At 41.4% G+C, this 13,390-nt stretch overlaps 1 protein-coding gene across 2 annotated transcripts in view; it reads left to right on the forward strand.

Annotated features, from left to right (window-relative positions):
- LOC308091208 (disintegrin and metalloproteinase domain-containing protein 10-like) overlaps positions 1-13,390 on the forward strand; it is a 486,352-nt gene that overhangs the window by 116,552 nt on the left and 356,410 nt on the right. The window contains exons 11-16 of one of the 2 annotated variants that reach the window (XR_013933681.1): positions 956-1,106; positions 1,869-2,052; positions 3,190-3,301; positions 5,666-5,886; positions 6,348-6,474; positions 8,052-8,666. Coding sequence is in view for 1 of the 2 variants with exons in the window: in XM_080436649.1 (XP_080292775.1) it covers positions 956-1,106; positions 1,869-2,052; positions 3,190-3,301; positions 5,666-5,886; positions 6,348-6,474; positions 8,052-8,194 (938 nt within the window). In the remaining variant the exon portion in view is untranslated. Of the gene's footprint in view, positions 1-955; positions 1,107-1,868; positions 2,053-3,189; positions 3,302-5,665; positions 5,887-6,347; positions 6,475-8,051; positions 8,766-13,390 lie in introns of those variants that run through there. The other variant, XM_080436649.1, reaches the window with a different exon arrangement.

Here is a 13,390-nt window from a genome sequence, read left to right on the forward strand (position 1 = left end):
AATACCATATAGGCTGTAAAAACTAATATATGGACGCAGGAAACCGTCACAGGACCCATTGGTTTCTACAGACCTGTTTTGAAGCCACTGTTTTGGGGCAAATTTAGCTCTGGTCCATAGTATTTGAACATACACGGGCAACTGGCGGCCCGGGGGCCACATAATGCGGCCCCCACCTTCCCTTAATGCGGCCCGCAGGTTAATATCGGAATACTGATATATTATTGATTTCAGCTGTTCCCAATTCCAAACATGCAATCATGACCCGCTTTAATTACTTCAGTCTATATAGAAGCTTAAATGACTAGTATTAATATCTTATTGTCTTTTTTATGTCCAATGTATTTGTATTTAAGTTCATAGAGTTAACATAAGTATAACTAAATGCATTTGATATTAAATTAAAATGTTACATTTCAGGATTCCAATTAAAAAATAGCAAAAAATATATAATCAGGATTCCAATAAAAAAATAACCAAAATAGCCGATCTACAAGCTCAAAACGCGTCGCAGCCAGACGCGTTTTGAGCTTGTAGATCTGCTATTTTTGCTACTTTTGTGTGACATAGAATGAAGAAGTACGGCATTAATTTACGAAAAAAAGTTAAAATACTGAGATAAGAGGTATATGCAATGTGGCCTTCTGGAGTGAGTGTGGAAATATAGTGGCCCTCTCCATCATCAAAGTTGCATCACCCCTGTGTTAGAAGGAGTTCTCCTTAACTCTATGGGACTTCCGATTTGAGATTACGTAATATTGCGGCCTTGGCGGTCAATATGTGTTAAAAAGCTCCCAAAATAACCGTATTAATCGGGAGTACAACATTTCGACCTACAGAGGTCTTTGTCAGACACAAACGGGTGTTTGTATTCTACCCTGTTAATGGAGTGTGTGTCTGTGTCTGTGTCTGTGTCTGTGTGTGTGTGTGTGTGTGTGTGTGTGTGTGTGTGTAGAGTCTGGCCAGCCTATCTGTGGTAACGGGCTGGTGGAGACAGGAGAAGAGTGTGACTGTGGCTACAGCGACCAATGCAAAGACCCCTGCTGCTACGACGCCAACGAGGCCGACGGCAGGAAGTGCAAGCTAAAACCCGACAAGATCTGCAGGTCTGTGAACATGGCAGCCAAACGGCTTCATCCACAGGATTGTTTTAGTCACTCTTGTTACGTCTTTTAACCACTTAAGCTAGTGTTTCCCAAATGTTTTAGCTCGAGACCCAATAAGAGACATTTGACCCAACTAGTGAAAATAGCCGATCAGTTGTGAGCTTGTAGATCGGCTATTTTCACTGTTTCCCCCAGAAAATGTTCCTTATTCGTGGCATTGAAAGTCTTTTGATTTAGTTGATTAAAGGTAGGGTAAGTGATTTACTTTGGTTAAAATAAGTGTTAAATAGCTCTATATTCTGATACTCATTGCTATAGTGTGTTTGTTCAGTAACAGAAGTCTCCATGTCTCTCCAGCTCTTTATTAAACAGAAAATGCATTTTCAGGTCAGGATACCAATTTTATCCAATCAGGATAGAGAACTCAGTCAAGAGGATACAGATTAAACAAGTGAAATTGGAAGTGGTGCCACAAAGAAATGAGCAGACACAATTTAAACTGGAACACTATAAAAATGAATCTGATAATTGGGTACTCTCTCCTGATTGGCTGACATTTTGCCACCTTTCAGGTAGGTGTATTTTCGGTTTATCAAAGAGCTGGAGAGACAGGGAGACTCCTGTTACTGAACACACACTCTACGGCAATGAGTACTATCAGAATATAGAGCTATTGAACACTTAATATATAAGTGAAAATATCACTTATCCTACATTTAACTTTGGGTCGGCTTACTGTATGTGTTCGTCAATCTCCAACAGTCCCAGTCAGGGTCCTTGCTGCACACCGGAGTGTACTCATAAGCGCAATGACGAGAAGTGCAGACTGGAATCGGAGTGTGCTCATGAAGGCATGTGCAACGGTGGGACCGCCCAGTGTCCTTCATCTGAACCCAAGGCCAACTTCACCGCCTGCCACGGGGAGACACAAGTGTGCCTCAACGGGGTAAGCTGCCTTCACCATGGCTCCATGACTTTGCTGTGATCCTATTAGACTAGTGGTTCTCAGACCTTTTCCAAGTTAAGGACCCCCAAATTGATATGTATTTGGCCACGGAGCCCTATCTGAAAAGGATTTGTGCCAGGGACCCCCAGAAGAGAAGATTTATGTAAAAAAAATTACCGGTATATATAAAAAATAGCAGAGCTACAAGCTCGCAGCGCGGCACGAAGTGACTCGCTGTGAGCTTGTAGATCTGCTGTTTTTGAATAGCCAACGTATATGGATGAAGTGGTTAAAATGATTGTGATGCTGTGTTAACACATTTCGCTGGGGACCCCCTGGATCAACCTGGCTAAAGTAGTACATCTACAAGCTGGAGCTTGTAGATCTGCTACTTTTGATGCTTTTGTGTGACGCTGTAGTATGATCAAGTAGCACGTTAATTTATGAAAAAAAACACAACAAACTGAAATAACACAATTTAACGGTAACGGCTTGAAAGGTAAAAGAACCTTTCTAAATGGATGAAACCAAGGCAGATATTGCATAAGCGTTCGGTACCGTACGTGCATTTGCGTAGCAACTTCCTTGTTTTTGCAGGCAATCGCAGGGACTAGTTTCTTGTATAAATTATTCTTGTAGTGAAATTGTGAAAACTGTTTTAATTTGTTTATGTCTATGATTTGCATGTTTTTTAATAAAGGCAATAAGCTTCTACTGTGAGTTTAGAAGAGCTAAGAGGGTTCTAGCGTTTAATAATGGCCCTTTAGCTGCTCTACAATCACTGTAAACCACAGCCTCTTGAGGCGTATTGCTATATTAACCCATTCAATCTGGGAACGCATCTGTGTCATTTTAAGATTTTTGGCTATTAAAAAATAGCAGATCTACAAGCTCATAGCTCTGAGCTTGTAGATCTGCTATTTTTGAACAGCCAAAGAAATCTAAAATGACAGAGATTACTTCCCGGATTGAATGGATTAAGTACTGCATGCGTGTGTTGTGTGAGTCAAAAAGTGTTTGAACAGCTGTAGGTGCACTTGGCATATATCATGGATGTCTGAATAATGTTAACGCTGGGTGTGGGGCTTCAACAGGGATGTGTGAATAATGTTAACGCTGGGTGTGGGGTCTCAACAGGGATGCTCGGGCTCCATCTGTGAGAAGTACGGTCTGGAGGTGTGCACCTGTGCCCCCGAGGAGGGCAAGGACGAGGCGGCCGAGCTGTGCCACGTCTGCTGCATGGAGAAAAGTGAGTGGCAGTCAGCGGGGGAGAAAAGTACTCGCATGTTTTACTTAAGTAAAAGTAATCAATACTGCAATATAGAAATACTCTGTAAAAGTCCGGAATTCAAAATGTACTTGAGTAAAAGTATTGGCATCAAAATGTACTTAAAGTATCGAAAGTAAAAGTACTCATTAATGCAGCATGTCCAATTTCAAGTTTTCAAAATTATATTGTATAAAAATCTTTTGAAAATAGCAGATCTACAAGCTCACAATGTGTCGCGATGCGACGCATTGTGAGTTTGTAGATCGGCTATTTTCAAATGGCCGAAATGTATATAGTGCTGAAGTGGTTAATGTATGTTTTGTAATAATGGTCAAAATCTACAAAGTAACTAGTAACTAAAGTTTTCAAATAAATGTAGCGAAATAAAAGAGTAAAAGTACAATATTTGGATCCGAGATGTAGTGGAGTAGATGTAAAAGTATTGAAAAGTGGAAGTACTCCAGTAAAGTAAAAAATGCCTCAAAATTGTACTTAAGTACAGTACTTTAGTAAATGTACTTAGTTACGTTATCCACTGGTGGCAGATACTGCAGAACCTAACTCCAAACAAACAAAAAGCTCTTTGGACGCAACAGCCTTCAGTCGGAGAGAGAGCTACAGGCTCTTTGGATCTGTATCTGAGCTGGGCACGATCTAACTCACTGTTGCCACAACACAAGCCCTTCCGCATTGCAGTATGGCAGTAATCTTCCAGACCAAACAGGAAATAATTTCATGTTGTATTAACAAGTCAGGCAATTATACAAACAAACTACTAGCGGCTACGTGTTGTTGTTGTTTTTTTTGCACTCTTTTGATTTGAATGCTTCAGTCTAAAAAGGTGTCTCGCCCTTAAGCCCATGACCCACTTACTGTAATTCCAACACACTTTGCCAGTCTGGGATGGCTCAGGGTAGAAGATGGGGTTAAGCAAATAAAAATGGGATTGGTATTTAACACATCGAGTGCCAGAGGTTTTTTTTAAAACAGGGTACATCCAGTGCCAGCGTTTCTTACCGTTTACGCCGATCGTTTTAGAGCTGTAGAATCCTCCACGAGGACCCGGATGTAAACAAAGGGTGTCTGGGCGATGTTCAAGGGTCCCGACTTACGACTGGAACAATGATATTTCTAGCGCGATCCGCCATTGCAGAGAGATCACCACTGTAAAAAAGTATGGAGATATGGGCCTTTTTCTCCAAATCCTATCATTGGAGCGGACTCGTTTATGGCACTCGACGGGTGTATTTGCGAACACAAAGATTCTCGTGTTTGGCACTCAATGTGTTAAGATGCTCAAAGGGGCTTTGCCCTCAATGCCCTCAATACCTCATACTGTACATGTCTAACTACTTCTCCAAAGTGAGTGACACCCACAGGCACAACACTAGAGGGAGCGACCATGATCTGGTACCACCCAATTATAGAACAAACATGGGAAAAGTCTCATTCTACTGCTCTGACACCAAAATGTGGAATGCCCTGACACCCTCCATTAAAGGATGTGTAGCACTGGTTTCTTTTCAAATAAATTGGCCTGAAAAAACATCTATCAGGAGAACCACAAGGGGAGGTGAATGTAAATTCCCATCAAAAGGAGGTGTCATTCACTGCCAACGTGTTTTGTATTTGTTGATGACATGTATTATTGTGTTATTATGTTTGAATACATGGGACCACAATGGAAACAAGTCCCTAGGACTTTTTTGTGTTATCCTTTTAGCTTTAACCCATTAAACCCGGGAACGCATCTGTGTAACCACTTAAACCATTATTTTATACTTTGGCTACATATTTTGGGAAAATCGTGAAAATTTGTGCAAATCTTTGAATATATATATATTTTTTGAGCAAACATTTTTAACTCAATAATTTGCTTCTGGGGGGTCCCTGGAACAAATTATTTTCAGATGGGGTCGGTGGCCAAATACTGTACATATAATTTTGGGCCTCCTTGACATTAAAAAGTTTGAGAAACACTGATTATAGCAACATACGTTTTTAAGAAAACTGTTAGGATTTAGAAGACATTTATAGAATCCCCAGAAGCAAAGATTTGAGTAAAAAAAAAAAAACCTATATATCCAAAGATTTGCACAAATGTTCAAGATTTTTCCAAAAAAATAGCAGATCTACAAGCTCATAGCGCGGCACTCGGTGCCGCACTATGAGCTTGTAGATCTGCTATTTCTTTTTGAATAGCCAAAGAAATCAAAAAAATTACACAGATGCTTTCCCGGTCTTAATGGGTTAATGTCTACCTGTACCACGCGCTGTTTGCAATTTCAATTGATTTTACAATCAATCAATGGATCAATCCATGTCCCTCTTACTACCTTGCAGTGAAGCCCAACACCTGCGCCAGCACAGGCTCAGAGAAGTGGGCCAGTTTCTTCCAGAAGAAGATCACCACCCTGCAGCCCGGCTCGCCGTGCAACGACTTCAAGGGCTACTGTGACGTGTTCATGAAGTGCCGCCTGGTGGACGCCGACGGGCCTCTGGCCCGGCTAAAGAAGGCCATCTTCAACGCCGAGCTGTACGAGAACATCGCCGAGTGGATAGTGGTGAGTGTGTACACACACACACACACTACACAGCCACATCGGCCACGTTAACTACTTAAAGGGATAGTTCACCCCCAAAAATACACTTTTTTTTAGTTTTTGTCGCATTCCTAAGCCAATAATTTCAGACCACCGGACCGGTAGGCAGCGGTTCCGGTAGGAGACACAAAGGAGACTCTTTGTGTCTCCTACTGGAACCGCTACCGGTCATCAAGTTATTGGCTTAGGAATGTGACAAAACTAAACAATATCCATGAAATCAAGTCTCCATGGGGTCATTTTTGGGGTGAACTACCCCTTTAAGCCCTATTTTGTTGCTGTCGGGCAGAATCTCCATATTTTAACTTTTTGTGTTTTTTTTCTCCGTAATTTACATTTACATCTATAGACGTCAATGGCAGTCAATGTGTTAAAGATGTTAAAAAGAGGTGTGTGTGTGTGTGTGTGTGTGTGGTGTACAGGCTCACTGGTGGGCGGTGCTGTTGATGGGCATCGCTCTCATCATGTTGATGGCTGGCTTCATTAAGATCTGCAGCGTCCACACGCCCAGCTCCAACCCCAAGCTGCCTCCACACAAACCACTGCCAGGTACTGTACTATGCATACATAAAACAGTAGGATCAACCCCCGAGAATGTAAGATGTCTACACCAGGGCAACCTTTTTTGTGTCAAGGACCGCGGACCCCCATCTTAACCCATTAAGACCTGGAACGCATCTGTGTCACTTTAGATTTCTTTGGCTATTCAAAAATAGCAGATATACAAGCTCATAGCGCCCGAGTGCCGCGCTATGAGCTTGTAGATCTGCTATTTTTGAAAAATCTTTAAAAAATCTTTTCCAGATTTTTTAAAAAAAACTGTTAGGATTTAGAAAACATTTTAAAGAATCGCCTCAGGTCTTAATGGGTTAAAAAGAATTGTGCCAGGGACCCCCAGAAGAGAAGTTTATTTTTTATGTTAAAAAATAGCAGATTGCACAGCACGAAGTGACGCGCTGCAAGCTTGTATATCTGTTATTTTTGAATAGCCAACGTATAAATGGATAAAATGGTTAAAAATGGTTGTGACGCTATATTAATCACTTTTGCTGGGGACCCCCTGGAACCCCCCCAAGGTCCCCGGACCCCCCTTTGAGAGCCACTGCCCTAGAGAAGGCAGTGTAGAGCTGCCTGTGAGGCAGGTTAGATGTCAACTCTCATTCTCTTGGCCATGACCTTTGTTGACTGTGTTGACGGTGATTGAGGAAAGCCAGCATGACAGAGTCTGCACCCTGCGACCGTCTGGGTGTAAAGGTCCCCAGGCTAGTGATGTTGGTGATGTTTTAACCGTCCTCTGTAGAGCATTGGCTTGCAGTTGGTGAGTAGAGCATCTTCCATGCCAAGCAGTCAGCCATTGTCTCGCCACCTTAAAGAACCCGTAAACAAGGAAGTACCCTAACCCAGTATGAGCAGTATTATGAATTCCATTTTTGTCAGACCACAGAATAATATGTTATAAACCACCCAGCCAAATTAGAATGATTTAAAAACAATTGTTGTATATATAAATTGGTTAATGCCATGAAAAATAAGCTGTATTCTTTCTGCTAATTATTATGGGCCAATAATGGACCGTTAATGCAAATTGAAAGAGGGATAAGGCCAGAGCCATGAACGATATGTGTGCCAAGTTTGGAGGCAACTTGTGTGCTGTGGGAAACGTGAACGCACAAACATAGTGAGATGAGATAACATAACGTTTTATCCATTTTAAATAAGTTCTGGATTACAGCTTTAATATGATAATAAGTAATGTGTTAACTTATTTATTTGTTTAACCCATTAAAACCGGGATTTTAGATTTTAGCATCGGCTATTAAAAAAATAGCAGCTCTACAAGCTCACTTTGTGCCGCGCTGCGAGCTTGTACATCTGCTATTTTTGAAACATCTTGAAAAACTTTAAATAATTTAGATTTCTTTTTTTAAGACAAATCTTCTCTGGCACAAAACATTTTCAGATGGGGGTCCGCGGCCAATTATATATTTATCAATTTGGGGGTCTTCCAATTTTTTTTGTGTTGAGAACTACTAAGGCATTTTGTAGAATCGGCCTCTTATCGGCCTTAACTTATATCTATTTGTTTTTTAAAAGTCTGTCATGCTGAGAGCTGCTGTTTCCTCCAGGTACACTGAAGCGGAGGAGAGCCCAGCAGGCGGCTAGCCAGTCCCAGTCCCAGTCCCAGTACCAGGGCCACCGCCAGCAGCAGCAGCAGCAGCACCAGCGTCAGCCCAGAGAGAACGTTCCGATGAATCAGATGAGACGCTGAGAGAGAGAGAGAGAGAGAAAGAGAGAGAGCGCGAGCGCCTCGGCCAGCCTATGGGTTTCCCTCTCTTTGCCTTGGTTCTTCCTAGTGCCTACGTATTGGGAGCACTTCACTCCAAAGAGTTACCTTTATTACCACCCACAACCTATTGCAAAACTCTTATGACAACAAAAAAAACTCCTCTGTGGCAAACAGAACTGATATCTCCACTGGACAGACAGCACCTTTTCACTTTCTCGGGCCCCGACATGAAACCTCTCTCTGCCCTCTACCAGAGCCAAGGTTCAAGCAAGAGGTTCACACAGCTTTTGACGGGTTTAAAAAGAAAAAAAGAAGAAGCATACAGTAACAACAGTCTTAAAGGAGGGACGGGAGGGAGGAAATGACTTCTATTGTGTAGTCTTTATTTAAAAGAATCTATGCACAGCAGCCATATTGGAAAGAAATCGGGGCCGCTTCCTTACTTGCTTCACAAGTGTTATCAATCATACTATTTTAAAGCTCTGTTCCATTTAGCACGGTGGTTCTCAAACATTTCAATTTAAAGGACCACCATAACTCTGAGAGTGTACAAATGGAACCATTTGGTTCCATTTGTACACTCTCAGAGTTACACACCCGCAAGGGGCCATTTGGAGAACCACAAGGGTCCCCTGGACCACACTTTGAGACCCACTGGTGTGGCGGAGTGTTTACAGTGAGCCAACATGCACAATATCAGCACCCTGCTTCGAACACAACCTTCATTAGCATCATTGGTAACACATGTGAAGGAAGTAAGGAGGAGGCCCAATTTATTTCCAGTATGGCTGCTGTGCATAGAGCCTATTGTTCTTTTCGTTTTTTACCAGAATGCAGGAGGACGGGGAGCAGCTCCACTGAGGTAGAAAACCCTTCACTTATCACTCCACTTTTTGACTTAAACGCTATATATATTTTTTTCCCTCTCCTGTTTCTCACTCTCTGAGGTGCTGCCACCATGAGCACGCTAACGGGACTGCAAGTCACATGGCTTTTTCCTGCCAATCAAACACCAGGAAAAGGAGAGACTCTTTTTGCCAATGTAATTAGATTGTTTTAAGACAAGATATATAAAAACAAAGCTTTTATTTCTAAAGCATACATGTCCTTTCTGTGTGCAATTGTACAGGTATTGCGATATAGTTTGTTTTTCTTCTCATTTTTTTTCCCAGTTTCATATGGAATTGATTCTGCTGGCTGATTATTATTGAAGACTATTTACCATTTTAATTCACTTTCTCAGGATTAATTAAGCAGCCAACAAGTGTACGGGCGGAGCTCAAAATACAGTATGGCTGTATGTGTGTGTGTGCGTGGTATTCCGAGCAAGGATGGCAAAAAAAATATCCCTGGCATTGTGTCTATATTAATATGTGGCTCACAGTACTGGCATTCAGTAGCTGCTATTGGAGGCAGGGGTTATGTCATTACTGATGGAATGTCCACTGGATATGTCTCATTAATGGATGAGGCTTGTGAGGGTGAGATGGGTTATATGTGTATTATTACTGAGGGATGAGATTAACCACTTCAACCCTGGTTTACCTTTTTGAGCAAGTCATTACAGGTCAAAATGTTCAAAAGGTTTTCGAAAAATATCCAATCTACAAGCTCATAACGTGCCGTGGTGTGTGTGTGTGTGTGAGCTTGTAGATTGGCTATTTTTGAGTGCTTAAGTGGTTAATGTTCTGGTGGAAGAAATCATGCGGCTCCTTTTTTCCGTAAAGTTCGGGGCTGGGATCGATGGTAAAAGATGAGCTTTTATTCCCCCACAACTTGATTGTATCACATTCTTTTGTAATGGCTATTTTCCCTGACTCATTTGCTTTCATGGCACTGATTTCTGACACATTTGTAAAAAACAACAACCACTATAGTACTACAGATGTTAGTTTTTGTCTGTTCATTCCAAGTTGAAAGATCGACGAGACGAGACAAGAGAATCTTCTGTGCTTTTTTTGCCTAGGAGGAGCCTGTGTGCAAACTGGCCCAGAGTTGCATTAAAAAGATACATCGAAAAAGTCATAGGTTGTTCTTGGCTAGGGGTCGGGGGGACAAATGCTGGCCAACGCCTTTTGGGAAAAAGGCTACTCACACACAGACAGTCACAGTGTCGTTCTTCATCAACAACATATCTTACTTGATCTATCGTCAGTTTTGTTGAATTACAACCACTTTGCGGATGATCTTACAAAACCACTCGTAAGCCAGTTTGTGTCATCTTTCTATGCTCGGGCTGTGCATTACAAATCTAATGATCAAAGACAGTGGGCTGGCTTTAATGTGATTTGTGGATTTTACTGTTATTGATTTTTACTTTGCAGTTCAGATTATTTTCTATATGTGGAGGAATTTGAGTCGACTGATGAAAACTAGAGATTAAAAATTCAAATGTTTTATCGTGGCTTCATTGTCGTGAGTGTAGCGCTGAGTTGAGCTGGGTGTTCACCGAAGTGTTATCGGGCAAAACTATCAGTGATCACATGGTGTCGGTCATTCATTCCTGTCATTTCTCTCTTTTTGTTTCATCCTAAAGGTCTTTGTACACCGGGGGGGGGGAAGGGGGGTGTGACGAATAAACCATACGGATATCACCAGCGAGTATTTCGCATCAAAACTATTCAATATAGTTGATGCCTCATATACAGGGTGATTGATGCCTTTATTTAGCGCGAATAATCGACCACGTTCAGAATCAAGATTGCGGTCGCTTTATGCCCGCGTAATATTTCGTACGTCTGTCGGGTGGAAACTGTTACTTTTCAGGATTCAAATCCAAAAGCATCAAAAGTAGCAGATCTACAAGCTCGAAACGTGTCGATCTGCTACTGTTGATGCTTTTGTGTGACGCTGTAGTATGATTCCGCAAAATAATCGCATTAAAAAACAAACGCTCCCTTGGTATGTACAGTAAGGATCTTAACCCCTGACCTTTCATGATTCGGTTCTAATGTGGGGATATTCTTCCCAACAGAGACCTAAGTTACTGCCCATTAGTCTATTGTAAATACGTTTTAAAAATAAGAATATGTGCCTATTATGGAACATGCATCAGTGTGGCATTGGGACTGACCTTGACTGACCACCGGGGGCAGTCTATTCAAAGACTCTTGTAGTGACGTGCGAATGGACGCCTCTCCTCTCTCCTATTTACTATTCAGCCACCCGCAACCGCCCCCAACATGGTGAAAGTAAACACCTGCAACCTGCATGAAATGAACCCGCTTTCTGAACCCAGCAACCAGACAAAACCATGGGAACAATGCCAACTTTTAGTGAAAGGCTATATGAGGTTACATGTAAGGTATCGTTAATGCTCCTCTGCCCCATGTGTGCAAGTGTTCACAAAGTTGTTTATTACTGACCTACGTTGGGTGTTTTTTTGCCCACACGAACTTGCAAGGTCACAAACCCGGGGTCAGAAGTCAACCACGCGTGTCACTATAGGCTACCTGACAGTCTGGATTGCTGAAGGTTTAGGTTTGAGGAAACCTTAATGAACAGAAAATGCTTCAGCTTGATGTCCATTTTCAGTTGCCTCCAGCCAAATGGATTTTTTTGGTCAACCTACCTTTGGGCCGCCATTTGGGTGAGAACATGCAATGCTTTTAAACTGCTTATTTTTTTTACACAGGGAAAGACACTAGCCGTGTACCCACTTGGATCCGTGGTGTGGGCTTTGACACTGCGCTCCTCATGTGAATAGATACATATCTACGACCCGTTGCGTAGGGAAAAAAACTGTTCAACACATTTCAACTCTTCACTTCAGAGTGGTGCAGGAGACGAGCACGAACGCGACGATTTTATGGGATCGCGCACGCTTGTCACTTAACCTGTTGTCGTCCCCCCCTACTAGGGCTGTCACGGTTATGACATTTTACATTACGATTAATTGTCACGCGAATAATTGGGATTAACGATTTTATTGTGTTTTTGTCAAACACTGGAATATGTGAATAAAAATTACATTTCTGTTTGGATTTTAGGCTTTGAAGTTGCACAGGGCAGATTTGACAAATGACCTAAACATACAAAGAAATGACTGACATATTTAATAACTTTATACTTTAAAATAAAAAACATTAATAGTGGAAATAGCCATTCTACAAGTTAGATTGGCTATTTCCACTATTTTTGAAAATGTTTGAAAATATATGAACATCATTTTTCAACATGGAAACCATTATGACGATTATACAAAATAATAGCGATTATCCTACTATATAATCCTAATCCTACTATATAATTGGAGTAACCTCTGTCTGTCTGTCTTGGTGTCTTGGGTCGACCGGGTATGGGCTAGTCTCAAAGAATTGCGATTAGGCGAATTGTGACAGGCCTACCCACTACCCGAACTCTCACCTCTCATTGAAGATGAATTACTAGGCGCGTCATTCGCTTCCCATGTGAAAAGCCATCAAGATCAAGTTTTTATATAGTTGGGCGCCGGTATCGTCAAAAATCGCTGATCTGCGAGCTTGTAGATCTGTTGTAGATCTATTTTTGTAGCGACAACCGGCACGCAAATAAATAAATCGGTCTTTACTCTTTCGGTTGCATTATTGGCAAAATAGAAGAAAAAAAAACGTATTTAGTTTCATACTGGTTTCGGAGAGTACATATAAATTAACGAGCATAGCCAGAAAGAATGCGATATTTTTTCTAATCTTCGGAAACGACCTGTAACCAGATTAGCTGCCATTTTATCTGCTGTACATTGCTAGTTATGAGGATGAACTAATGCCTCAGTCTCCATCAGGTAGATTCTATGCAGAGTCTCACAAGCACCCTCACAGAGAAATGCCTTCATTGTTTCTTCCCAAATGGGTAACATGGAAAAACGCTGTTTTCGTTTTAATGACAAAAAATAGCTACCCATACTCCATGTGAAACATCGACAACTTAAGCTTCTAAATAAAAAGAGAAAAATGGGATTTGTTGTACGAGATATTTTTGTTTTGTTGCGCTGTCTGGTGCTAATGGTAACATTTCTTTGTTTTGTTTTGTGTCGTTCCTGAACGGGAATATAAAGAATGTTTCTCATTATCTTTGACAGGCTGTTCAGATTTATTTTTGGTGTGAATTCCTTGGCTACAGTTACCCCTTTCTCTCAATATTTTCTTTTTTGTTTTCTTGTTATTATGGTATGTTCCGGGTTATAGATGGGTGTTTAGG

This window comes from Gymnoscopelus braueri, assembly GCF_963280865.1.
Source record: "Gymnoscopelus braueri genome assembly, chromosome: 1".
Lineage (NCBI taxonomy): Eukaryota > Metazoa > Chordata > Actinopteri > Myctophiformes > Myctophidae > Gymnoscopelus > Gymnoscopelus braueri.